This window comes from Triturus cristatus, chromosome 9, assembly GCF_964204655.1.
Source record: "Triturus cristatus chromosome 9, aTriCri1.1, whole genome shotgun sequence".
Classification (NCBI taxonomy): domain Eukaryota; kingdom Metazoa; phylum Chordata; class Amphibia; order Caudata; family Salamandridae; genus Triturus; species Triturus cristatus.
Window position 1 is genome coordinate 564,495,909 of NC_140592.1, and position 27,611 is coordinate 564,523,519.

Genomic DNA, 27,611 nt, shown 5'->3' on the forward strand with positions numbered 1-27,611 from the left:
CATAAAAACCCTTTCTTTTGTATACAAAAGCGAGTCATTGGAAGCCACACTGCAGGCCATGCAGCAGAGTCCGCAATCAATTGACAGGAGAATATACACTTTCAATATCCGAATAGACAAGATGACTTCCAAGCTAGAAAAACAAGACCGCAGACTCACCGAAGACACCATCCAAGAATTGACCCAAAAACAGCAAAATATGGACCAGGTACTAGTCGTCATCCAAGCCAAAAATGAGGACTTGGAGGCGCAGTTGCGCCTTAACAACCTGCGCATAATAGGTGTTCCCAACTCTACCAACATGGGCTGGATGGAAAACTATGTGGAGGAAATGCCGAGGAGTGTCTTTAGCAGTGAGGAACTGTTGGAAGTGTTTATAGTAGAACAGGCACTTAGATTCCTACAGGCACGACCCCCTCCTTGGGCCCCACCGTGTCCGATTCTAGCTAAACTATAGAGACGGGCACGGTGTTATATCCCTTCTGTGAGCGGGGAACTATCAAATTTGATGGCAATAAACTGTCCTTTTACCCTGATTACACTGTTGCGGTGCAAACAACACAACGTGAATTTGGGCAGAAAAAAAGAAGCTGCAATCATTGTGCCTGAAATACGATAAACTAATATCCAGCTTGCCTGAGAGTGGAACAGGACGGCCGTCCTATCATACTCCGTGCTCCTGAAGCAGCAATGGAGTTCATCAAGAAAATTGGGAGGCCACAGGCTCTCTCCTCGAACGAAGGGGCAGATGATTGTGGACCCCCACCTCAGAGACTGAACAATATCCATGAACTGTATGAACAGATAAGTGAAATCAAGGGGGAATATGGGTGGACTATACAGATGCTGCAAAGTGGCACTATGTTAAAATTCCCCGCTGCACAGCAGAAATGCAGGGAGGATACATGGGTCAGAGATACGTATGGTACTCATCCTCATCTAAAGGACTAGGAACGATGTCCAGGGTCCCACTTACAATATTCCCGGCCCCCTTCGTACCAAAGATGGGTAAAGTGCCCCCCCCCCCCCCAACGAGGGTAGACCCCCACCTAATTTGAATGTTTTTCATGTCGCGGTCTTTTGCGAACCTATGACATTCTGTTGTTTAAAAGTATTTGTTTTGTGCTGGGTATGGCTTTGGCACATTCCTTTTGCCAGAGTGGGCGGGGGGATGGGATTGTTATTGTTGATATGTTATAGTCATCCCGAGTACATCTATCTTTACACTACAGCACACTTGAACACAACCAGATCTGAGAAATACCACCCTTGTAGCCGGACACAACAATGGGATTTTAAATGATCAATAGAACGCAAACCCTCAATCTAGTCACATGGAATGTAAGCGGGCTAAAAAAAACAAGAAAGTCAGTCAGGTCTTCGCATACCTAAACAGGTACCAGATAGATATTGCGCTCATTCAGGAGACGCACCTTACACCACAAACATATCGGAACACGATGGGTATACGAAAGAGTGGCATCCTCATACTCCTCTTACTCAAGGGGGTACTCACCCTGATCTGTAAGGGAATCTCCTTCACAACTATACACTCCGAAACTGATGACCAAGGGAGATTCATTATATGGCAAGGGAACTGTAGAGCCACAACACTCACCCTTATAAATCTGTATGGTCCCAATGTGGACTATCCCGAGCTTTTCACCACAATATATAATAAACTATATAAACTACAACCTTCTACCATTATATGGGCAGGAGATTTCAATTTCCCACTAGATCCGGCTAGAGACGGGTGTGGAAATCAAGTAAATCCAATCAAACAAGCAAGCAGGGTACTCAAAGAGGGAATGTTGGGCTGGGAATTCCGTGACATCTGGTGTCTTCACAACTCTGGGAAAACCGAGAGAACATACATGTCGACTGCACACAATATGTGGTCCCAACTAGACTACTGGTTGATAACCCATAAAGTGAATAACTGGGCAAGTGGGGTCAAGCACTTGCCCAAAACGCTATCTGACCATTCCCCAGTGCTATTGTCATTGACCCTGCCCACTGACACCCCAAGAACGTTCCAGTGGAGATTGCAGGCCTCAGCCTTTACAGATGCAATTTATAGGGATGGAATAAAGACGGCTAGTACACAATACTTCAAGGAAAATGAGGGATCTGTAGACTCAGTGAAGGTACTGTGGGAGGCTTTCAAGGTCACCATATGGGCTGCATGCATCGGCCTCAGGGCTGATGTCCTATCGTCACTACATGCTAGAATGTCCTAACTAGAAACACAGCTCCGGACGTTCGAGAGAGTAAACGAAGTGGATCCTAAACCTCAAACACTGGCAGATATCAGAACACATCTTCAAGAGTACACAGAGACCGCGCATCAAGAGTTTCGCTTTCTATCAAAAAGATGGGAGGCAAGGGCGTACAGGAAGGGAGGGAGACCGGGTCACAGTCTAGCCACCAAGGTAAAAGGGCCTTGCGATATTCCCCACATCCAAACCCTTAGCACACATGATGGCACGTGGCTGCATGACTCCCAGGAAATACTTAAAAACTTTGTGGACTATTATGCGGACCTGTATGGGGGCCGACGGTCTGCCACGGTGTGCGAAATAAATGCAAACTTAAACGACACAGCGTTAGCATGGCTATCACCAGGGCAGAGGGGGTACATGGTGCAGCTAATAACAGAAGAGGAGGTGGGCGATGCTATCCGTTCCTTACCTAATGTCAAGTCGTCTGGCAGCAAAGGAATTCCAAGCGAATTCTACAAAGCCTTCCCAGATCGCTTGATACCCCATTTATTGGCTATGTATCAAGAGGCGTACAATAAACAATATCTCTTCCCCCCCCCCCCCCCCCATGCGAAGCGATATTTATATCACTATCGAAACCCGGTAAGGCCCTCGAGTAAGTGGATTCATACCGCCCGCTGTCTCTAATTAATGCAGACGTAAAGATACTGGCAAAGATCATTGCATCGAGGATTCAGCCGCTGTTACAAGCCTTGGTGCTACTGGACCAAGCAGGTTTTATACCTTCGAGGTCCACCACACATAACCTCCATACACTATTCGCGGTTATTCATCAAATAAACCCCTCATTGCCTGCGATGGCAGTCTTTTTAGACGCTGCCAAGACGTTTGATCCCATGCAATGGCCATAGATGTTCATGGTCTTGGCCAGGATGGGAATTCTGCAAGCAATCTTGAACTGGATCCAATTGCTGTACACAAACCCGGTCGCCCGGGTCCGGGTCAGTGGTATAATACCAGAGCCAGTTAGCATATGCAGAGGAACACGGCAGGGATGCCCACTGTCCCCAATCTTATTTGCTCTTGCTCTAGAACCTCTGGCCTGCATCATATGACAAAAGCACTCATCTGCAGCCCTGGGCTTCCGGCAACGGCCTCTCATGATCTCACTATATGCGGATGACATGGTGGTCTATATTGGAGATCCGGGCACACACGTGGAACCTACGCTAAGGGAATATATCAAATTCGAGTGGCACTCTGGATTGACTATCAATTGGAACAAATCATTGGTGTTCCCTCTAACCCCGATAACCACACCTCACACAATAGAGTGTCCGTTTGAGTGGTGTACGAAGTCACTAAAATACCTGGGTGTTTGGATAAGCAGGGACCCTGAAGAAGTCATACGACTAAACTATGGCACTGCCATTATGAAACTACAGGATCAAATAGCACGCTCGATCAGGCCCTCTCTGTCCCTTGCCGACAGACTGGCAATAATGAAGATGGTCATCCTGCCCAAATTTTTATATTTGTCAACATCCCCATTCCCCTAACGCTAGATTTTTTTTTGACACTGCAGTCTTGCATGACAACCCTTGCCTGGGCAAGCAAACAACCCAGGATAAGGTGGCAGACACTCACACGCACCTACGCGCAGGGGGGGTTCGATGCCCCAGATTTATACTTATACTATCTACGTGCCCATGCCCACTTTGCTCACTACTGGTATCATGCCCAAAGATACATTGCATTCTTCAGAGTCACACAGAAATAGATAGACGTGCGTTTCAATAAAAGGGATTTATTGAACAGTCTTGTTTCTCGTGTAAGAGATATGAGCTGTTATTATCGCAAGACAGTATGCGAGATATAAAACGTACAGTGTAAGCAGTAAGAAGAAATAATACTGCAACAGCATTGTCTTTTAGCTATGACATATATTTCATATACACATACATAAATAACACAGGCTAAAAGTGAATACTCGTCTGATGCTTCTAAATAGTTCTACCCCAGTGTACCTAACCTAAGTGTAGTACGAGGTAAGAGTAGGTGCTTTTTTCTATAGTATGGTATATACTAAGTTTTGTATGCCAAGAGTCCCTCTAGGTTCTAGTCAGCTCCATACCTTTAGATTGAGAGAGGTAGGAATCTCTTTCCGGGTCTCAAACTCTAACACCCCGCGAAGGGAGTCAGAACACTGGAAGCTGGATTCTCTGCGAGCAGGGATGACAGCGTCTGGTCAGTGCGTCAGGCCAGGATATGGTTTCTTCCGAACTTGCCGTGGCGAACCGTGCAGTCAAGTCGTGCTGAGTCGTGTCGTGGTTTGCCATGGTAAAGGGAAGGCATATTTATACCTGGAAGGTGCTTTGGAATGCTAGCATTGACGTAAAGTCGGGCAGAGGAAGACGTCATGAATGAACTCCTAAGGAATAGTAGTTCATGCATAATAGATGAGTTCTTGGAGAAATCAATAATCCTAGCTAGGGAAAGTCTTGGTTTCTAAGAACTCGTTGTGACGTGGGATGGACGGATGTAGACGACCATGCCTGTATTTTGTTAGCATGGCTAATGCCTAAATAAGGACTGGAATTCTATGCCTAAATAAGGGCAATGCGAATTATGCCTATATAAGGACATGATTCAGGGAAACCTATGTACGGGCATCTAAATCGAAACACAACACATGTTGCGGGCTACTAGATAAACTCACTTTAAATTGCAACCTAAATATTTTTCATTTTAAATACTTACAGCAGGCCTACTATATACCCCCAGCAACTTTATAAATATGGGTTATGTCAAGATTCGAAATGTAAAAGATGTGGGGACTCATAGGCAGGTTTCCTCCATCTTTCATGGACTTGCAGCCCAAAAGCGCAATACTGGAAACAGATAACACAGATAATGACGGAAATGGTGGGAATCAGAATTCGATGCTCCCCAGATGTCTGTTTACTAGGTCTTCTCAAGTCTATACCAAGCTCACAGTGAATACTTGTGGCTGTAGCTCAGTTACTGACCAAACGCAGAGTATCTATTTGCTGGGGTGGGAAAAAGGTACCAAAACAGACAGAGTGGATGCGAGATCTGGTCTAACGCAAAACACAGCTCGAAACATACGCAGAAGAACTGCCTAAAGCATCAAAGCCAAAATACTTTTGGGCCCCATACGTGTCGTATCTGCTATCCTCAAATAGGGAAACAGAAGACTGATCGTAAAGTATGTTCCCAATGTGGGGAGTAGCTTAACATCGTCTGGAGGGTGTGGCGCTGTTTTCTGAATAGGGTTGATAGTTCCTTTGCTAGTTTCTTCTAGGGGGGATAGTAGTATTAAGATGTATTACACATGTTATGCCCGTCTACAATGCAAGCACTATACGTATAGTTAAATGTACATTGTACTGACGTGTACCTGTTATATAAAAATGTTAATAAAAAATAAAAAAAACTTTCATAGTTAACTGATCTGACATATGGCCTCCTACATGACGTTTTGCAATGAACTAAGCTTGTCACTATAAGCAACCCGGGTCTACCATATTTTGCATCATTTGTGTACTAAAGCACTCTTTTTCTGCTGAAGCACAACTGCTGCTCAATTAAATTCAGTAAAGAGGAGGATCAACATGTAGGTGAAGGCAAAGCGCCTTTCACAGTAGTGCCTCTAAAGTTGTACTGAACTATAGTGCATTGTGCTGCAAATGCAGTCTGAGGAGTGGCTACTTGATGATTAAACATGAAGTAAAACATTATGCTACACCTTGGTGTGTTTGAAGTATTGTGTTCCCCTCTGTTTTCGGTGTTATTGCCTCTTTGCCATAATTGCCATCTGCATATTCATTTTTAACGTTGAAAGTCTGTTTTCTCTGTTCTTGCTTCTAGGACAGCAGGTACAATGCTGGAACGCTGGACTCCCAAGACCAGAATAAGTTGAGCTTGTCTAGCACATCTCTCTCACCTTCTCTGTCACAGCTGCCCACTCGCAAGATCATGTCCTCCAATGGAGGTGAAAATTATGTGCCATCTCTGAGCCGCCCAGGCCCACTCCCTCCCTCCTTGAGCATCCCTGCTTCTACCCACAACTTGCCACTTGGTTCACCTGTGCAGCTGAGTCCCTTACCTATTAAAAACACACTGAGCCGCAGTGTTTCTCCTTGTCCCAGGGTGTACCTACAGCCAGAGCCGAAGCCACTAGTGGACCGACCACAGTCGCCTAGGCCAATGAGTAACTCTCCAACCTATGAGAGCCTTACCATAAGCCAGCAAGGGCGCTCCTCTTCCCCCCGCCCACTTCACATGCGGTCCATTGCACCAGTGGATCACAATGCTGCCCTCCGCCCTGCTATGGGTAGTCTGTATGATTACCCTCCCTACTCTGGCCAACCTGGCAGGATAGCTTCTCCCCGACCCATTAGTACTCCTACTGAGATTCCAGTTGTGCAACAGGCCTTCTTCGGAGAACGGATGCAGGCCCCTCGACCAACTGTCCATCAGGGCTATGAGAATACACAAGTCTTCGGCTCCGCGCTGAACGCTGGCTTGAGCGCCTTTGCACCGTTCCTCTCGCCTGGTAAGCGTAAGTTGCAGTCCACTGCTTTTGTTGAAAAGTTATGAAGTTGAACAGCCATGCAATGTGTCCAGGGTAGTGGTAAGACGGAGCTCCAGGGTATCTGTAAAACAGAGAGCCATGGCAGAGGTATAGCAGAGCTGCATGGCAGGGTTGCCCAGCAGATCTTCATGGCAGGGGTATGGCAGAGCTAAATGCAGAGGTGAGACAACTATTTTACGGATATGTGAGCAAGCTGCCAGGCACTATGTGGTAGAGCTGTACAGCAGAATTTTGGGCAGTGCTGTACCTCAGAGATATGGCAGAGCTAAATGCAGAGGTAAGACATAACTGTTTGGCAGATATGTGGGCGAGCTGGCAGGCACTTATGTGGTACAGCTGTACATCAGATTTGTGGGCAGAACTGTACTGCAGAGGTATGGCAGAGGTAAATGGTAGAGGTAAGACACAGCTCTTTGACGGATGAATACTGAGCTGCAGAAGTACAGTAGAGATGTACAGCAGAGGTATGGTAGAATTGTATAGGGGTATGATAGAGACTTACAGCAGAAGTATGCGAGTGCTTCATGGAAGAGTTATAGCACATGTATGGCCGAGTTCCAGGACAGAGGTAAGGCATTGATCCAGGGCAGGGGGAATTCTGAGGTCCAGCGCAGCAGCCAGGAATTTCTCCTGCAAAGTAGTAAGACAGATCTGTGAGACAGATATGGATGTGGACCAGGACATATGTAAGGTAGAGCTCCTGGTCCGATTACAGAGATTTCAGCTTTAGCCCGGAGACAAAATACAATTTGAAAAGGTTGGTGCAAGGCAGACTTCATGACCTTAGAAGTTAAAGATGAAGCTTAGGAAGCAAAGTCCTTGAACGAACTCAAAATCTTAGGTTCTAATTGGTGTTGGAGTCAAAAGTTCGAAGACTGAGCGTATACGTCTTCAGCATAGCTTGATTTTGGTCCCAACACTGATCTTAAGCTTAAAAGTGGGATATGGTTTTAAGTGTATATTTCAAAAATAAACGTGGCTTTGAAAAGTCCAGGAGGAACTAGAATGTAATTGGCTTAGGAAGAGGTTGAGCATAGTGCTGCAAGAATTAGCATAAGCCGTGGGGTCCAAGACTAAGAATCAGTTGATAAGTGCACAGTGTTACACAAAAGCAGAGGCTGAACATAGTTTTCTCAGAGATCCAAGGCAAAGCTTGAGCATAGAGACACTCAAAAGATATTGGGCAAAAAACTGAAAGGACACCAGTATGTGCAGATTTCCTAGCTCTAATCTGAGTTGAAAGCCAAGCGGAGTACAATAGAGCTTTTCATGACAGAGTTAGAGTGAATTGGTCCTTGTTGATGCACAACATGCAGAAACTTGGAGAAAGTGGTACAGTCAGTGCTCACACCTGTGTCTCATTTATTTGCCCAATTCACACCAACTAGTTGGACTGGGAGAAGTGTAGTACCTCAATGGATCTGTCTCTACTTATTAAATTTCACACATTAAGATGAAGCTGTAAACATTCTCAATAAGAATGACAGACAATAGCTAAAGTTTAAAATGTTCCTTAAAGAATATAAGTGCAAAAATTGATTAGATGGATCATCAATCAGTTATGCATTTTGGCATATAAATCTTAAGGACAAGAAAAACTCAGTAAAGTTCTATGGAAAATCCAGCATCAATTCACCTTCTATGAAAGGGAAATGGGAAGGGTCACAAACAGAAAATGCAGGTCTTTTTTATAGGACTTTAAACAGGATTTCATAGATTCACTAGACCAATACATAGTTCTCAGGGCATGCACCAATGGGAAACGACCAAGAAGAAACATTTTACTACAGAATGCATTTGAATATTCTGTCCTATTTCTACTACCATAGATTCATATGTTTACAGAGTCTATTCAGTGACATGACTTAATACATGGTGTGGAATTCATTCTGGGATATATACATTGTCTTTGATTAGGTACATCGCATTCAGTGCGACTGGGAAAGTCTCCATCTTTCAGTGTAAAACCCACAATTTTTTATTGCAGCAAGGAAAGCAACAGCGATCCCGTGATGCATTACAATGACAAATCCAAACTGTAAGAGAGCACAATTTGACTTAAGTTAGCTCAAGCTTGATTGCTCGTTAACTAAACACTACAAACCAATACTACCAACAGTAACATATCCAATAACCCACCTCTGAAGATTTCTAAATCATCACATTCATGTATTTATCACAACACAGTTGTCATCATTTTATGATTCATCTGCTTGGATCCTTCCATTGCCTTCATGGTATCATAATGTTCACTCTGCATCTTTTCAACCTTTACATCAACTTTCTCTTTCTTCCACTCGTTGCTGACTGCTTCTTCGTCCCACATTTTAACCCACCATTCGGTAAAATTGCTTTACAAAGTTTTATAAAGAAACGCACACATGCAATGCAAATTAGTATGACTAAAAGAGGTGTCATAAGCAATTTTAGTATTCTTCCACCTCCTAACCATTCACCTATCTTAGCAAGTCCTTTTCCAATAGACCTGATTATGTCACGATTCCTTCCAAGAACCTCTGTCTTCTAATTTATTTAGTCCACAGGTAATGTTAGTGATGTTGACTACATAACTATCAAATGCTAGAAATTGGGTCTCTAGTTGACAGAGGTATGCACCCTGTCCAAGTAGGGACCACAAGCCTAGTTAAGGTAGGTCACAGCACAGCCTAAATTATCCTATACATACCCTCTAGCAGCTTGACACAGGGCTGTCAGGCCTAACCTAAAAGGCAATTTGTAAAGTATTTGTCCAACACCTCATACAATAACATAGTAAAAAAAACACAAATAGACTCCACATCAGGTTAGAAAATACAATATGATTTTATAAATAAAACAAGATGAAAACAACAAAAAATCCATCAAGTAGAAGTCAAGATACAAATTTTTAAAGAGTAAATGTCAAAATAGTGCTTAGAAACAATAAACGCTTAAATGGGTTGTCTGGTCGTGCTAGACCGGCGCAAAGTCAAAAGTTCAGGCAGACCACAATGGAGTGCGGGCCAGATACAGGGACCCGGTTGAGCCCACTGAACAAAAGTACCTTGAGCCGAAATGCGTCGGTGTAGAGCCATTAAGTGGACGAGATACATCAATTTCCTTCATGCAACTGCGGCAATGCTGTGGTTCCGGATGCAAGGCACCGGGACAGGATACGATGTGCGGCTGCTGCTCCTACAATAGGCAATGCGTCGATTCTGATAGCAATGCACTGGTTTTGCTCAACACAACTACGAGAATGCGCTAGTTCCAACACGCACAAAGGAGAAGATCCGCCAGTTCCGATGAGGATGCGTGGATTCTGGATGAAGCAGCACCTTAGGCCTCATTTCCAAGGGTCCAGGACTGGGGTGGCACCACTTGGCTGGGTAGACTCGCAGCTTGCAGAGGTCAGGTGCAGGTGGTTCAAGCCTTTGATATCCCTGAAACTTGGGAACAGGAGGCAAACCAGCAAGCCCTTGGAGTCACTCTGGGTTCAAGTGATGCAGGTTCAGTCCTCACCCAGGCAGGAGAACAGCAGGGCAGCTCAGCAACGCAAGAGCACAGCAAGGCAGAGTTTAGAAAAGCAGCAGTACAGCAGTGGCAGACCATTCAGCAACACAGCAGCTCTTCTTCCTGGCAGAGTTGTCAAAGGTCTAGAAGTGTACTGATCTGGTACTGCCAGGGGTGCCTTTGAAAAGGAGGAGACTTCAAAGAAAGCTTTGAAGTATACAGAGGGTCTCCCTACCTGCCCTGGCTCCAGACACACTTCAGGGGGGTTATCAATCCTTTGTGTGGTGACAGGACACTGCCCTTTGAGGTGTAAGTGTCAGCTCCTCCCTCCCACCCTGATCAGGATGGCCCACCTGCATGCAGATGACCACTCAGGCACACCTACCCTTCCTTTGTGTGTGGTCATCTAGAGAGAATGTAGGCAGCTAATTATATTGTTTTATACTTATTTTGAAAAGTCTTTAGAAAATGTGCCGATTGTGAAGGGATACAATATGTATTTGGGGTCTATTAAACATGCTTATCGTTTTTCCAAAGCTTTTAAAAGAAGGGATCAGCGTGAGTATATGATGACATTCTTTACCTCTGTGACTAACGCAATTGCTACTAACCAAAGCATGCAACACCTAACTTTCAAAACTAGCAAGGATGATGGAAATGTTCTAGATTAATTAAACAAACGAATAAGGCATGATGGAGAGCAGGAGACCCAGAACGTTGATCCGCAACACACTACTGGAAAGAGTAGAGGGGATCTAGAGGATCCGAATCAAAGGTTGAGCATTGATATCCCCACAAAAGGAACATTGTGTATGATAGGCGAATGGGACTGTTGAGATAGTGGGTTGGAACAAATGTGAGCATAGCTACCTAGTTAGTGTAAGGAATTTTGTTGAATTAGAGGCAAGTAACAAAGGTATATATCATGTGTGTAGTAAGTCTGCTTATTTCCAGTTGCCACACAATTGGATAGTTGCTATGCAGCTTTAGTCTGTCTTAAAATCTATCAAACTAATGATATAGATTCACAACTTGATCGCTAGCAGGCACAGCTTTAAGCAGATACTCAGCAATATTTTTGGAGTTTTAATATCCTCAGTGGGAGTAGTGCTAAATTATGTTAAGATTAGGAAATTGTCAACCCTAGTTGATAGGCTAGCTACTACTACAGCAGGTGCATTAACTATCATTAAATAAAGAATTGCTTGCTATGAGAGCCATGATAATACAAATTGGCTCGCCTTAGACATGCTTGTCGCAAAGGATGGTGGAGTTTGCAAGGTAATTAAAGCTAGAGAATGCTATGCTTATTTCTAATATAATCAGTTTGATAGTGTTGGAAAAGGCCCTTTCTGCGAGGTCACCCCAAAATTTTTGACTTCCTCTTTTTTTATTCCTCATTTTTGTTGACATTACAGTTTGCGTAGATTCAGACCTTTTATTGTCTTTAACTCATGGAGGTTCGTTAGTGTCAGTCAGACATTCGTTAGATTCAGTGTCAATCCTGGTGAAGTATGTCCAATCTGGACCTGAATATATGTGATTTGCCTTTCTCTCCCTTTTGGATCTCTTGGGAATTACCAAGTCAAGACACTTGTTATCCGTATCTTGTCATTCTGAATGTTGTTGTTCCTCTGACTTACTAACTTCTTTTAAAATATCTAGTCTCTTAGTTGTCAACAGTCTCTTTCATATGGTCCTAATTTTTGGCCACTCTTTTTCCATGGATGCCAGATTCTCAGAGGTATTTCTGCTTTCTGACTCAGATACGCTTTCAGAGGTGGGATTTTCTAGCTCCATACCACACTCTGATTCTGGTGCACTTGTTTCAGTCAGATTTGATTCAGCTCACCACAAGTTCCCACTATCTTTGCGAATGAGCACTCTCAGTCTAGAGTCTGCATGGTTGATCCGAAGTGTGATACTGACATTCTGCTCTGACTGCTGTAGGTGTTCTTCTCTGTAAGACTGGGAATTTTTAGACTAGCTTTCCTCTCCAGATGCTTCGGAAACCTCAAACCTGGGAGGACTTGAGGAATTAGTGGATGTTGGCTCTGCTTTGTCCTCTGCTGGTCTCACACTTTTGGTATAAGAGGCAGGTATCCAGTTCACCAGTCCTGCACACTTCACAGCCGTGTTGGTAACCAAGATCACTTGGTATGGGCCTCTCCAACATTCCTCCAGGCAGCTGCAGCCTGTGCAGGTGAAAGCGGTGGGCTGTGTTGGGGGGGAGGGGATACGAGAGACAACCACGAGGGAAAATTATTTATTTATTTCATTTTCCCTCATGGATGTCTGTCAAATCCCCCCCCCCCCCCCAACTTGGCCCCACTGACCTACCGCCCATACCTGAACTGGCCACGGCTGCCTCCAGGCACATGACTTGTGAACGTGCTTCTTCACGTGAACCCAATCACCATAGATCAGGTCATGACATGGCGTCTCTCGTCCTTCTGGATTGGTGACATCAACCTAGTTGGGGATAGAGCGTACCATGTCAGCCAATCCCTTGCAGTATTCGCGGGCCAGATCATCTGTAATATTCACAAGTGCAGCAGCTGGAACAGAGGGTATTCTCATGGCTCTGCCCATCACCCTTCATGAGGAAATAGTACTGTTCGCTTGCACAGCGTGCTTTGAATGCTCATCCATACATAGGGAAGTGCATCTGGCCTTTTGAGATATGTTGATGTACACATTTTTGTCAATTTTGCTTTAATTGTCCCATTCAATCTTTCAACCATACCTGAATCTTCTGGTCTTGAACTACAATGGAATCTTTGGTCTATCCCTAATGTCGTACAGAGCATCACCTCGTTCTTGAAGTGGGTTCCTTGATCTGATTCAAGATGTACTGGCATCCTCAAAACTCAATAGCATGTCCCACAATAGTAGGTTGGCACCTGTCAGACTGTAACACCTCCTATTGGGATAGGACTACACCCAACGTGAGAATAGACATACAATTACAAGGATATACCTCTTCTGGTTGCATTGGGGTATCTCCCAAAAAATCAATCTGGAGACGGTTGAAGAGACCATCAGACTTCTTTATGTGGCTCGTGGTCACTTCAACCTTCTTGCTCACTTTGCGCTTCTGGCAAATCACACAACTCTGGCACTGGTTTTCTACGATCACACAAAAGTGAGGATTATGCCAGTTCTGCCTAAATGTCATCACAATCCCTTCTTGGCATGTGTTGGCCTATGAATGTGTCTCATCATGGCCGACAACATTTAACCCGGAGGTACTGGCTTTTTCTCAGTCGATACCCAGATGTCACTAGCATCCTTCACACATCCCATTCTTTCCTATCTTGCCTTTTCAATTTCAGGAACTGTATGCTGCAATTCCCTAAACCCATTGAAAGTTTGCACAGTGTTTAATAGCAGGTTTCCCTCAACACTGCATGGTTCATCCATATGAAGAGTGCTGGACTCAAGAGCGTAAGATCGAGCAATCTCATCCTCATAGCGGTTGCCTCTAGGTACAAAGTCATCACCACTTTCATGTGCAGCACACTTCATCACAGCAATTTCTTTCAACAACTGAAGGGCTTCCAACACGTTTGAGACCAACAGTTCTTCTTTTGATGAAAGAAGAACCAACAGAGGAATCCTCTCTGACCACATTTGGCCAAAGTCATGCACCACGCCGATTCCATACTTGCTATCAGTGTAAATGGTGACTTGTATGCATTCTGAAGTGCAACAAGCTCCAGTAAGGGCAATCAGTTCCGCTAATTGTGTAGAAGTTACATGACACAGGTAGGATGCTACCACAACCCCACATGTTGCAAACAGCATATGCAGCTCTTGAAATGCTGATGTGTCTCTCAAACAAGAGGCATCAACAAACATGGTGTGGCCAGATTTTATAAGGGGGACATTCAGTATATCTGGTCCCACGTTTGTGCATAACTCGGTGACATTTATCCAGTCATGATCAAACTCACATTCCTCTTAAGTTGGCAATAAAGAAGCAGGGTTTAGTGTATTACACCTCCTCAAAGAAACATTGTCAGCAGCCAAATTTGGTCTCTCATAGTGACTTAAGTAACTGTTGGTCAAATGCTGAATTTAAGTGCGAGTCAGAAGAATCTGAGTGGAATGGAGCACCATAACGGTGATTGGGTTACCCATCAGGATTTCTTCTGTTTGCTGAATGCTCAGACTGCAGCTGCTGTCATGTGGCCCGTGGGAACATTGTCGTCTCCCCTAAGCATGAACACGCTGCAGACTCCTCTGCTTTGCACACGTTTCTACATGAGCTTATTTTGCACATGTTTCTTTTGCTATTATCACATGAGAACCCACTGCTGTGTTCACGCTTTACAGCTTCCTGGGATTTACTCTGAACATTGCGAACCAGATCGAACAACAATGCCCCTTGTCATTCTGTTCTGGCCAGGCCCGAGCACCTAGACAAAACATACAGATGCAGCTGTTGTTTGTGAATACGTACTTTGGTCTTATTGGAATACACGGATAGGTAGCACCCACTTGGAGCCGGACCTTTCCAGGGAGCAGAGCATGACAGCACCTGTGATGTAGAACTGCCATCTGTAGACTGATGTACGGGGTCTGCGGATAACACCCAGAGATCTTCTAATATATAATCATCCTGTGTCTGTGCAAGGGGAGGGAGGTTAGGCTAATCTGTCTCTCACCATGATAGCTCCTTTTATGATCTATGGATTACTTGCTATGCTGTGCTATGCTGACCGTATTTATTTTTATGCATTTTTCGGCTTATTGTGGCACGCATACTGCATATTAGAGCACATTAGTTAAAAAAAAATATTTTAGGTTCATGTATCTGTCATAGCTTATTGTGGACAAGTACAAGAGTGTGTCTTGTAACTGCGAATCCCTGCAACACTGTGACTGCTTTGAGACAACCAGGCAATGCTACAGCTACTGGATCAAGAGTTGCAGAGAAGTAGGCAACTGGTAGTTTAGCCTCTCCATGGGTCTGTGTCAACACAGGCAAAGCACACCCATCTCCCTCATGGCAAGAGTATGAGCTCCTTGGTGTAGTCTGGCATTCCAAGGGGGGGGGTGCAATGCAAAGTCCATTTATAAGCTCCTGAAAGGCTTCCATGCTCTTGTTATCTCTTAGTACCAGGTCATTTACATCAGCATTTGTCAGCCTCACTAAAAGCTTCGCCACAAGGGAAAAGTTTGGGATCCATTGTCTGCAATAGCCAACTATACCCAAGAGCATTCTCATTTCTCTCTGTGTGGTCAGAAATGTCATCTTAAGGACAGTTTCAGTGTGCTCATGAAACATTCTCATGACTCCCTTCTTGAGCTGATGTCCCAGGTACTTAACTTCCTTCAGACAGTACTTCAGCTTCCCTAGGGAAACCTTATGCCAATTGTTGGAAGTTGGATTATTAGTAGGGGCAAGTGTGCACCTACTACTAGCAATAAGGCCACCAACACAATATAAGGCCCAGACATGGTCTCAATAAAGTATTCCCTTGCTCAACCCTTGGTATCTGGCAACGAGTAGGCAGGCTTCCCTTAGGAAACAGGTGTGTAAAGCATTTAAAAACTCCAATACATTAAGTGAGATTACACACAATAAAAATCCAACCCCAATTTATAAAAATAGGAAAACAAAATGTCTTTAAAATGATACCAAAATGACAAAAATTCAAATTGGGGAACCAGAGATATGAATTTTGAAAGAATAACCCTTTCTGTGCTCAAAAAATGATAGCACCAAATTGGGACGTCGAATCGTTCTTGACAGGGACAAAGTTAAAGTTTGATGCCTACCGTGATGGAGCCCTGGTCGGATACACTAAGCGAGAGGCCTCGGTCAAACTTTTACCTTCGCACTTAGAAACTTTTTTGGAGGATTTTTTCTCCACATCGAGCGAGCCTCTCCAGCAGGCAAGATTTGCAGTGGCTTTATCGGCTTGGTTCAACTGGAGGCCCCGGTCAACTCCAGGAAGTATTGAGCTCCGCAGCTTTCAGCGGGACAAACCTGAAATCCAGGACAGGTCATGCTTCAATGTAGTCTGCTCCACGAAAGCCGACTACATGGAGCTTTATCCGAAAGTAGCTCCAAACATCTGGAACTTCTTCCTGAAGGTCCCCTTGAGGGTTTACAATGTCCAATACACAAATCCAAGGTTCCAGAGTCTGAGTTGCTTCTCAGAAGTTGGGGCTGCAGTTGCCACAATGCACCTGGCCAAATCCTTAAAATTCAAGATGGAAAAACGTTATCCTCGGTGTTAAGATCTGGCTAATCCAACCTACTGGTGTGGCTCATTTCCCTTAACACTCCCAAACCCCCTGCAAATTCCATTCCTGGGGCTCCCACCTAGTTCGGGGTTACAGGGAGAGGGGTTAAGCCTGGCTTGCAACCTTACTGTCCTGCAATCTCTGAAGACCAGTTTATTTACCCAGTCCCCTTCTTGGCCTGTTCTCTGCAGCTGTAGATCTCCCCCCACTAGCTAGCCATTTGTCTCTATACAGGCCACTTATTACCTCATCAAAGCAGTTTGGCTCAGCCAGCAAGACTGACCAATCCGGAGAGTCTGCTAGAGGCTGGAATTTGGCTCACATAAAATAAAGTTCTATACTTTTTTTCTGTTTTAGTTATGACCAATTCAACGGTGGCAAGTTTGACTAATCATTAACAATCTTTTACGTCCTTGAAATATTATTTTAGCTCACTCCAGTCAATAGTTGTACTTTATTCAAGTATTCTCATGTTAGCCTATGGAGCTAAAATGTACAACGGGGTAAAACTAAATTGGCAGTTTGTCCCTCACAAGGGCGTATAAAACATCTTTTACAATGTCTGTGCTTATTTTTAGATGGCGCCATACCTTGGGGACACTTGGGTAGACCTTAGGGGTGACTTGTATGTAAAAATAAAGTTGTTTACTACTTTGGAAATACCTTCAAATCCAAAGTCGAATTTGCATATAACTTCAGTTTAAAAGCAGCTTCAAAGCAGGACTGACTTTTAAAATGACAGCAGGCAACACAGCGGTGCACACCTAAGTGCGGGAAATTTGCTGGGCCTCTAAACCTACGTGCCCTAACATATACTAGGGACTTACAGGTAGGTTGTCAGTGGCAATTGTAATACCACTCAATTTGCATATACCTTTTTAATCGGAGCACTGGCCCTGGACCTGGCTAGCAGAGCTCGGAGCACAGTTGAAGTCCGTTACCACCAGTACCAGTCAAAAAATGGGGGCGATCAGGGCAAAAGGGATTACTTCCTCACACCCATTCTAAGCAAGATGGTTGAGTAGGTCCATAGTGGCCTGCCTACAAGCTTCTTACGTCATCGAAAGCGACAAGTGGGTTGTCAATGTATTGAATTATGGTTGAACTGCATAGTAACTGTAGGGTCTCTAAATTCTTCTTGAGTATGTGTTTGAAATATTATGGGCTCTCTGTATACCCCTGAGCAGCGCAACACCACCGCATTTTCTCTTGGAATCTAAAAGTGGAGAGAAGTTGTCTCTATTTGTGTAGGTAGACAGAAAAGAATGCTTGACATAGGTTAACAACTATGATCCATTCCACCTCCGAGGGAATTTGGAATAGGATTACAACAGTTTTTCGGTACCACAAAGTAGCATGGAATGACTATTTGGTTTATTTTTCCAAAATTCTGAACTATCCTCTATTTCTCATTCGCTTTTTGCAAGGCCATAATCTGAGAGTTCCATGGACTTCCAATTACGTCCTTGAGAATTCCCTGTTCTATCATAATTTCAATTACAGGGGTTTTATCCTGCAATGGCTTCTGTAGTCATTTTGTAAGGACGTGTCTGAGGAAACACTGCATTGACCTGAGAGTCATCTTTAGAGGTTTAGCACCCTTATTCAACTAATATCCTTTCCTGTAAAATCCTATACATCATCTCTGACCAATTCCTTTAGCTCTGGATGCAAGTGTTCCTTGGAGAGCACTGGGTATAATCTGACTACAGATTTCAGTGCATGCAATTTGAACTCTGCATCAGCTGCTTGAATTTTCAATCCTACTCTGTCGGGAGTGCAATATATTGCACAGTTAAATTTACACAGTAGGTCCATCCCCAATAAATTTATGGCACTTGAGTCGACAAACTGATGATGCTCTTTGATAGCCCCAACTTTGTCGTGGACTGTGGCTGAGACCTGAGTCATATGCTCCTGATTTGGGATGCCTACCACTTTGACTTCTTTTCCTGAGGGGAGCGAGGGTTAGGTTCGGGACCTCAAATATCCGAGCAGTTGAACAAGTGGCCCCTGTGTCTTATCAGAAAATACACAGGGTGTCCATTGATCTCTCCATCGACATATGGGCCAGTCTGACCCACCTCTAAGTCTGCACCAAGCATGTACTCTTCCTCCTCCCGCGAGCACAGTCATTGGACCTGTTTGAACTCTGTGAAACTTCCCACAATGATGGGAATTGTAGCAGACTGGAATGTAAATGAGCTGGGCTGAGCTTGGTTACTGGGTTGGAACTGCGTATTCCCTCTTTGCATCTGTATGGCCACAAGTGGATTTTTATGTCAAACCTGGCTTCTGCATTCATGAGGATGTCCTAGGCAATTTTGGTACCAGGAGACGTTCTCCCTGCATTGCAAAATTTGAGGCTTGAGCATCGATCATTGCTCAGTCAGGGTTATATCTGTATTCTCGCATCCGGGTGGCCAACTTTGTTGTGAATGTGATGAGAGGTAATCTTCTTTGAAGCGAATATGTTGGTTCCCAACATATTTCCTCATCACCTTCCTATTTCCTGGGTATTTCCTCCATAAGATACGAGGCCTCCCTGCTTGTTTAATCCTACACTGAGATCAAGGTCTAGCTCTGGACTACACATTTTTAACCCTTACATGCCTCTATTCTGCACCAGATGGGTCTGTACAACCAAAAACGTTTCCTTCAACCCTCTTAGTTTAGCATCAAACATGTTGCTGCAATATTTTGCATACTGTAAACTTTCGCCTACAGGCTAACTTTGCCAGCATGATCTGATTACTGATTGTGGGTTGTAGTCCTTGCACAAACGAGGCAAGGGACCCTCCCATGTTCTCTCTTAGTGGGTCTTTTAGACTGCTAAGCACCCTATACACCTGCATTAATCTCTCAAAGCATGCATTTACAGATTGTGTGCGCTCTTAGGATGTTTGGAAAATCTTGGGCCAATTAATTTCCTTTTGTGGTACCTAAGTCTTAAGGTGAGCAATGACTGCATCATATTTAGTTTTAACCAATAGCGATGGTGCATTTATATTTGGTACTCTTATCTTGATGATCTTTAGCAATTTTTTTCTTTGTGTCAGATCAAACCTGCATTCATCTGCCACTTTCTCCATTCTCACACTCATTCTTACTGTAATGTCCCAAGAAATCTAATCCTGCATTTCCCTTTGCAGTCTCTTCCAATTCAGTCTTCAGTTGGGTTCTCTGAGAAGTCTTTTCTGTGAGTAGCAGGGTGATCTGTGGAGTCATGTTGGTCATAGTGCTTCCTATAACAGGAGTTCCTAAGGCCTCTTTCTGTGGAGTAGCTGAACCTAACATACCGAATACATCTATAGATTTCGGAGGGATACTCAGAAGGGTATACTTCTGTGAGATGATTGAAGTAATGGGGGAGATACTCATGTTAGCTGATGATTGTGTCTTACTGAAGGCAGCAGGTGTCGAGGTCTGGATAGCGGGTGAGTTGGTAGTATCAGTGTAACATGGGGGTGCGCTAGCATCCGGAGGGGTTGTAGTGACTGCACCGTTTTCAGCAACTAACCATGCGGTAGCACCTGGTGCCTGTGCTGCATTATACGGGGTGATCTTATTCTAAGGAGTTCATCTATGAAGATGTCATCCTCCTCACTCTTTACTTCTGTCTCATGCCTCAATTTCTTTTTGTTAGTACGTTTTATCTTCTCTCCATCAGAGGGCAAGCTCACAATGTTTCAATCACTTCCTCATGCTGTACTCTTAGTCAGGAATAAGCCTTTCCACAGACCCTTAACCCTTTCTGCACTGCGTGGATTTTCGCGCTGTGAGGGCCCCCGGCCGTCCTCTACACACGCCCATCGTGATGTCAGACGGCCGGGGCCGTCCGAAGCACACAAGGGGTTAATGCAAATTTATTTCTGCTTCTTTTTGTTTGCAACCTGTTCTCAGAGATTCAGGGCCAAAAACTGTGTGGTTCTTGGCTGAGGTTTTAAGTCATACATTCTCCTTCTCAAGTTCTTTATTCTTGGTATGTGGAAAATGTCACTTAGTGGAAACCATAATTCCCCAGCCTGCGCTGTGTATTCGTGCCATTTGCTGAGCCGCATGTGGTTGTAACCCTTCTTTGCCGGCATTTCCCTAGCTGGAGTGCCTTCAGATGGAAATTCCTCTTTCTTTTTTGCATTGTTCCCTTTTTTCAAAAAGGATTTGCCATTCTGTCAATGTTCTTAGTCACTCCTTGTTCCAATCCCTTGCACTCTCTACACTGCTGAGCTCACGATCTTCCTGCCAATACCAGCGCATCTCAGTCAAAGTTCACCCTATTGCAGCACTGCTTTGACGTTCACCAGCCAATCTTTGCATGGCACCTTATGTTGTAAGCACCATTATACTGCCAGCTTCTCCTGAAATCTTTCTAATTTTCTCACTGTCATTTGTCTGCTCCTTCTTAAACGGAAATCTCTACAAGACAGAGGACATTATTTACTTTCACACAAAACCAAACTCTCAACCTGTGGGCGTCTACCTTACCAGCATGCTCACCCCATGCACCAAGGAATGAACAGCCACTAAGTTTGTTTACTACATTTGCACAATAAAAATGTTACGTCCCTATCTTGGTGTGACTGCTAACACTTACAACACACCTCACCTTAGCAGATAATTACAATAACTTGACAAATCAAACTGCGGTACCTGTCTACAACTTTATGGCTTACACATAGGCAATTCACACACTGTAGCTCTCAAAAGTCGAAAAAGATAGTCTAAAATACAATAACTGCCACAAGTCCAAGAACTAATGCCTCATTATAGTTAAATTCAGACTCCGTCCACCACATTTCACCACATGTCAAACTAAAAATCCCACCATGCATTGCTTTGCCTCGTTTCTCATTCAGCTTCTGCACACCTACAAATCCCTATTGATAATCACGTCACTCTTTCCCCAGTTACCGAAACAACCACCTCATCACCCCACAATCTCCAGGAACCAGGATTGGATTGGGTCTTTTTCAATCTGCAGGCAAAACCGCCTGAACCATGAAGGTGCATTGATCGGTTCTATGCTCAATATACCTCATCCAACTGAGTCCAGTCAGTACGGGATGACTCCACTCAGAACCATCACCTCTGCTATTAGATCTATCCGCACCCATTCCTGTGTCTCATTTACTTGTCCAATGCAGGCCAACTACTTGAACCGGGAGCAGTGTAGTCCCTAATAGAGTTTGGTGCTCCCAGATGGGCCCTTTTCTACCTATTAAATCTCAGACATTAAAGTGATGCTGTAAACATTTTCAATAAGAATGACAGACAGGAGCTAAAGTTTAAAAGTTTACTCAAAGAATACAAGTACAGAAATACATAGGCTGACTCATTAATCAGTTAAGCATATTGTCATATAAATCATAGGTACAAAAAGAAGTCTGTAAAGTTCTAAGGAAAATCCAGCATAGATTCCACTTTTAAGAAAGGGAAAGGCAAAGCTCACAAACAGAAAATACAGGTCTCTTCATAGGACTTTAGACAAAAGATTTCGTACATTCACTACACCAGTACATGGTTATCAGGGCATGCACCAATGAGAAACAAACAAGAATAAACATTTTACTACAGAATAAGCGTGAACATTCTCTCATAGTTCTAAGTTTGAAACAGAAGTTCCCAGTGTCTATTCAGGTGATACGACTTAATACATAGTATGTAATTCAGTCTGGGACAGCTAGCTTGTCCTTGATTAGGTACATCACGTTTAATAATGTGGTCTTTGGCTTGGAAGAATCGGTGCCTTTTGTAAAATCCCACAATACTTTATTGCAGCAAGGAACACAACAACAATCACATTATACATTACAATGTCATTTCCAAAATGGTAGAAGCACAATTTGACCTAAGTTAGCATATGCTTCTCAAGGTGGAAGGGGGTGGGTCTGCAGGGGGACTGTGAGACGACTTGGGCCGGCACAGATTGTGTTCAGCAATGGTGGACTGGTAATATTGCAGTATATTCTTTAGTACATTTTGGTATCTACAACTTTAAAACATGCATTTCTTATAGTTAGGGTTGTAAAATGTATACTTAAAACTTCAATAAAGAAATTCGATTAAAAAGAAAGTTTGGATAAGCTTGATTTCTCATGCACTAAAAACTACCAATAAACACTACTTACAGAAACAGATCCCACAGTACTGAGTATGTGTTTTGGAGTTTCTGATTGCTTTCTAACTTCTACATCTCGCCGTAGATGACCAGGCAGCAATGAGAAGGAGGAGCCAGAAGAGCTGGAATGAGTCTGATCTGGACGTGGCCTACGAAAAAAAGCATTCCCCGCATGCAGGCTATGAACGTAAGCCAAATAACAGTACATCATTCATTGGCAATTGAACTGATCTTCTCTGGCACATGTTGGGGTGAGGCAAGACCTCCGAGCCCTTCTAATTATGCTTTAATAGACATTATATCAGCAGAAGCTCGACCCTGATGTGTTGAGAAACAACAAGTGTGGCTTGTTGGCATTTTGTTGAAGTCACTTTCTAATGCATCTAGCACTGAATGTACGACGGAACAACGCATGCCTTTATCACGCAGACTTTGCAACATATTGCTTTTGTCACGCAAGTCTTCCCCCCTGCATATGCCTATACTACGCATGCCTTACAAATGCCCTTACCATCCAATACCTTTACCCACTTTTGAAACCTAAAAACACCCCAACCAATACCCCCTACCTACCCCAGACCCTAAAAACACCCTTACCACCCAATACCCTTACCCACGCCTAAAATTAAAAGCACCCTTACCTCCCAATACTCTTACCTACCCCTAAACCCTAAAAACACCCTTACCATATATATATATATATATATATATATATATATTCACTGAAAAACCTTGCAAATTCACTTAAAAAACCATAGGTTTCACACAAGCTGTACATTTCACTCGTAAAAAACCAATGAAATTCCACGTTATAGTTAGATCAGGTAACTATAACTTGCGCGACCGCAATGCACTGCTGATGACGTCACATATTACATCACTTATGACATGGTCAGTGACATCACTCATGACATCAATGATGACATCTGAAATGACACATTGTGCATTGCGGTCGTGCAAGTTATAGTTACCTGATCTAACTATAACGTGGAATTTCATTGGTTCATTGGCTAACTATAACTTGTGTGAAACCTATGGTTTTTTAAGTGAATTTGCAAGGTTTTTTAAATGCTAATTCCTAACTATAACGTGTGTGAAACCTATGGTTTTTTCAGTGAATTTGTACGGTTTTTTAAATGCTAAGTTATGTATTTATTTTTAATTTCGCGCACCGAGCGCCCACGTTGCGCATTTCGTACCGTGCACGCCTCGCCATTTTTTACAAAATATCAATTGTTTTTTTCTCCCTTGGTGGTCCTTAGATCGCTATATTAAATGTGATTGTTAATTCTTTTTTTTTTTTTTTTTTTACCGTACGCGTACGGTAAGCTTACCGTACGCGTACTCCGCGATTTTTTTTAAAAATTATTAAATTTATTTTTCATACTTTTTGGTCCTTCGTGAACCCCCTGACGAACGCTAGGGGGTCTGCAACTCTCTTCGTTGCCCCCTTTTCATGTTATCAACCTTTGTTTTTCAGTGCGAGAGACAGAAAATGGCAGCCAATACTTTCTGATTTCGACCGATTCGAATGTTTACAGTCATGTAACCACCAATCAGAATTGAGCTCGCGCACGGCACCGTACGCGTACGGTAAGCTTACCGTAAGCGCACGGAGCGCGCTTACAGATATATATATTGATTTAAATGCTATTTTCTCAGGACCTACTGAACAGATTTACACCAGACCTGCAAAAGGCACATCCCTGACCTGAGGACTACCTCTCTGCCCAATTTCAAGTAATTCTGTTCAGCCGTTCGGGCTGTAGCTCGGACTAAAGGTCCTATGGAAAAATGCATGGGGAAAACGCGTTTTGGGACCCCCCTTTTTTCTCAGCCCCCGCTTGACGAATCACCCCGAGACTTTCAGGGTAGGAGCGGAGCGTAGCGCCCCATTAGTTTTGAAAAATTCGCGAGGATTCGTCAACCGGCGCCAAAGTTATTCCAAATAGAATGTTGCGGATTTCCTATGGAAACACGGTCCTAACTATAACTATCTACTGGCGACCGCCAGTAGATTATTTATATATATATATATATATATATATATATATATATATATTCGAGGCATATGAGCTGCAGATTACAGACTGTGCATAGATCGCCATCTGGTGTTGGGCCCGGATGTTTGCACTTGTTTTTGTCGAGGATGACTGCGGTGGAAGATGTGGGTCTCGTAGCACGGCGGTTTCTGTAACAGCCAGCATGGGATCTGTGTTTTTTGCCAGCAAGAAATGCCTTGCCCGGAAGACTGACACCAGCTGGTAATTGGGCACTGCAGACGCCAACGCCGATGCGGTGAGGTGGCTCTGGCGCTATCAATTTTGCTGATGGGTCCCCCTCAATCCCGAGGTTGTACTTTAATGAAAGTTATTTTATGTTGGCAGTTATTGCGGTGATTTGACATTTGCCTTCGCCTTGGAATGAATTATTTTGTGACCCTGCAATATACAGCTGCAGTCATTTGTCCTGTTAATTATCCTACCATACAGCTGCATTATGGGATATGGAGTTTCAAGCGCTCTACAGACTTGGAGTTGCAAGTATACTCTTCGTCTGCAAGCATAATCCCGTCATTAGACCATAATTATCCGGTCCCGCAGCACGATGAACATTAGCGCTTTAGTATTCTAATTATGGCAGAAATTATCTTGATTCTGCAGTTTGGATCGGAGGTCATGCCTGCATAGACTTGGCATTTGCCTGGGTGAACTTTACATAGCATCGGCAGTAACTATAAGACACAAATTATAACGGCTGACATTTTCTTCTTTTTAACAATTATTTTTTTTATGATTAATGTTTAAAATGACAAGACAGGATTACGAGTTTGGTGATGTACCTTTAAATGTCCGCAGTAATCCCATCGTGACAAATGTTTTATGTCATTTCTATGATTGATTAATTTATGCTGTCTGCATTTTTCGGTATTATAAGCAAACGAAAATGCAAGCATTGTATGTAATACTTATTTTTATTGTTATGCCTTACCTGTGTTAGTGCCGATTTTCGGCTGTGGACAGCATCTACATGACGCACTTGGGCCGTTAGTGGAACACATACATTATAGTATGTTTTCTATGTTTATACATCAGTCAAGTGGGAAGGGCCTTATAAGTGAAGCATTATAGCATACCAAATTAGATTGACAAAGGCCTCTTGAAGGCTGAAACGCGTCTCTCCTGGTGCTTGGGATTGAGGGCGACAATTAAATAAAGCTATGCCGAATCCTGAACCACTTGTGTCCGTGCTTCCTTCCATGGTGTCGCCGTGGGAGGTGGATTGTTTGTTTGTTCATATATATATATATATATTCGAAGCATATGAGCTGCAGATTACACACTGTGCATAGATCGCCATCTGGTGTTGGGCCCGGATGTTTACACTTGTTTTTGTCTTGGAAAGTCTTTTGAAGTCACGAGGTATAGTGCGCATGGGCATCGGCTCCATCCTCAAATAGTTTTTTTCCGCCATCGGGCTCGGATGTGTTCTTGCGTTCCAGTTTGGAACCGTTAATGGTTTTCTCTTTCGAAGCGCAATCCGACCCTTCTTGACGGTATTGTTTCCATCGCGTTTTCCAATCACACGCGACCCTTCAACTTCGAAGTCTTCGATTCCAGTCGTCGACGAAGGTCTTTGGGGGCTTCCTGGGCCTCATCTCCGGCTCATGGAAAGGACGCCATTCAAAAAGTGTCCTCGATGTGGGTCGAAGTTTCCCCACACCGACCTACATAAGGTGTGCAACCTCTGACTCTCACCGGAGCACGAGGCCAGAGACTGTCCAGCTTGCACCTCCTTCTGCTCCAAAAAGACCATCCGGGACCGACGAGCTCGAAGAACAATGGTGCGCTCGTCATCCTCGATCCCCGACGACCTCTTTTAAGAGGGCATCGATGTTCCGGAGCAGGTTCGGGTCGAGGAAGCCATCATCAGCGCCTCCGAAGCAGATGATTCCGACGTCGAAGACATCACTCCAGCTCAAAGGGCCGTGAGTACAGACATCAACCCCGACCCTCACCCCCCCTCGACACTCTCAAAAAAGGCTTCGGTACCACCTCCTCCTTCGGGCCCAGATGCACACTGCTTCCCATGCCCCGCCTTCGGGCCCGGTAAAGAAGCCTATTAAGCCTGTAGGCGACTCGAGCTCGAGTCCGCCTACCCTCGGTACCGAAAAACAAACTCAGGCACCGAAGAAGGCAGCGTCCTCATCCACGCCGACTGCTGCTTCCACATCAAAGCACTCTGCGTCGAAGGCTAGCACCAGTTACTCGGCACCGACAACACCCTCGGAGCCGACTAAAAAACACCCACCAAAAGGCCCCGATTCTTCCAAGCCAAAGACCTCGGAACCGAAAAAACAGCAACCGGTTCCAATTCATAAAGATACTTCAAAACTACATGGTTTCAAGCCTAGAACCGCTACAGAGTCAACGCCGAAAAATCTTCCGGCACCGAAGCCCTCGACTCCGAAGGATCTGTCTCCCACAGATGAACTGTTTAGTCCAGATCCTACCCAAAAGACTCTAATGAAAGATCATAAGACTGGTCATTTAATGCTTAGCATCAAGAAAAGACCCCTGGAAACGCCTGCGCCCGCACCGCCACCAAAGAAGAGAGACTTTGCTGCCTGTCCTCCTCCCCCACCACACCGCTCTCCCACACCATCACCTACCCCAATAGATGATGATGACAAAACCTCAGATGATGCACGGGGAGGTGCGGACGATCAACCCCTTGGGGACCCCACCTCTACTGGCTCCCCTGACCCCTGGGATGATTAGTGTCCCAGATGTCCCTTACACCCCACAGGAAGATATTTATCCCTCCAGAGGACAATATCGGACTCAACCAGCTCCTTCACAGAGCTGCCCAATACCACGGGGTTGCCCTGCATACAGAC

General features: G+C 44.1%; 1 protein-coding gene across 7 annotated transcripts in view; it reads left to right on the forward strand.

Annotated features, from left to right (window-relative positions):
* PPP1R13L (protein phosphatase 1 regulatory subunit 13 like) overlaps positions 1-27,611 on the forward strand; it is a 953,402-nt gene that overhangs the window by 856,287 nt on the left and 69,504 nt on the right. For all 7 annotated transcript variants that reach the window (XM_085625573.1, XM_085625577.1, XM_085625575.1 and 4 more), the window contains 2 exons: positions 6,117-6,804; positions 22,797-22,898. In XM_085625573.1, coding sequence (XP_085481699.1) covers positions 6,117-6,804; positions 22,797-22,898 — 790 coding nt within the window. The remainder of the gene's footprint in view (positions 1-6,116; positions 6,805-22,796; positions 22,899-27,611) is intronic.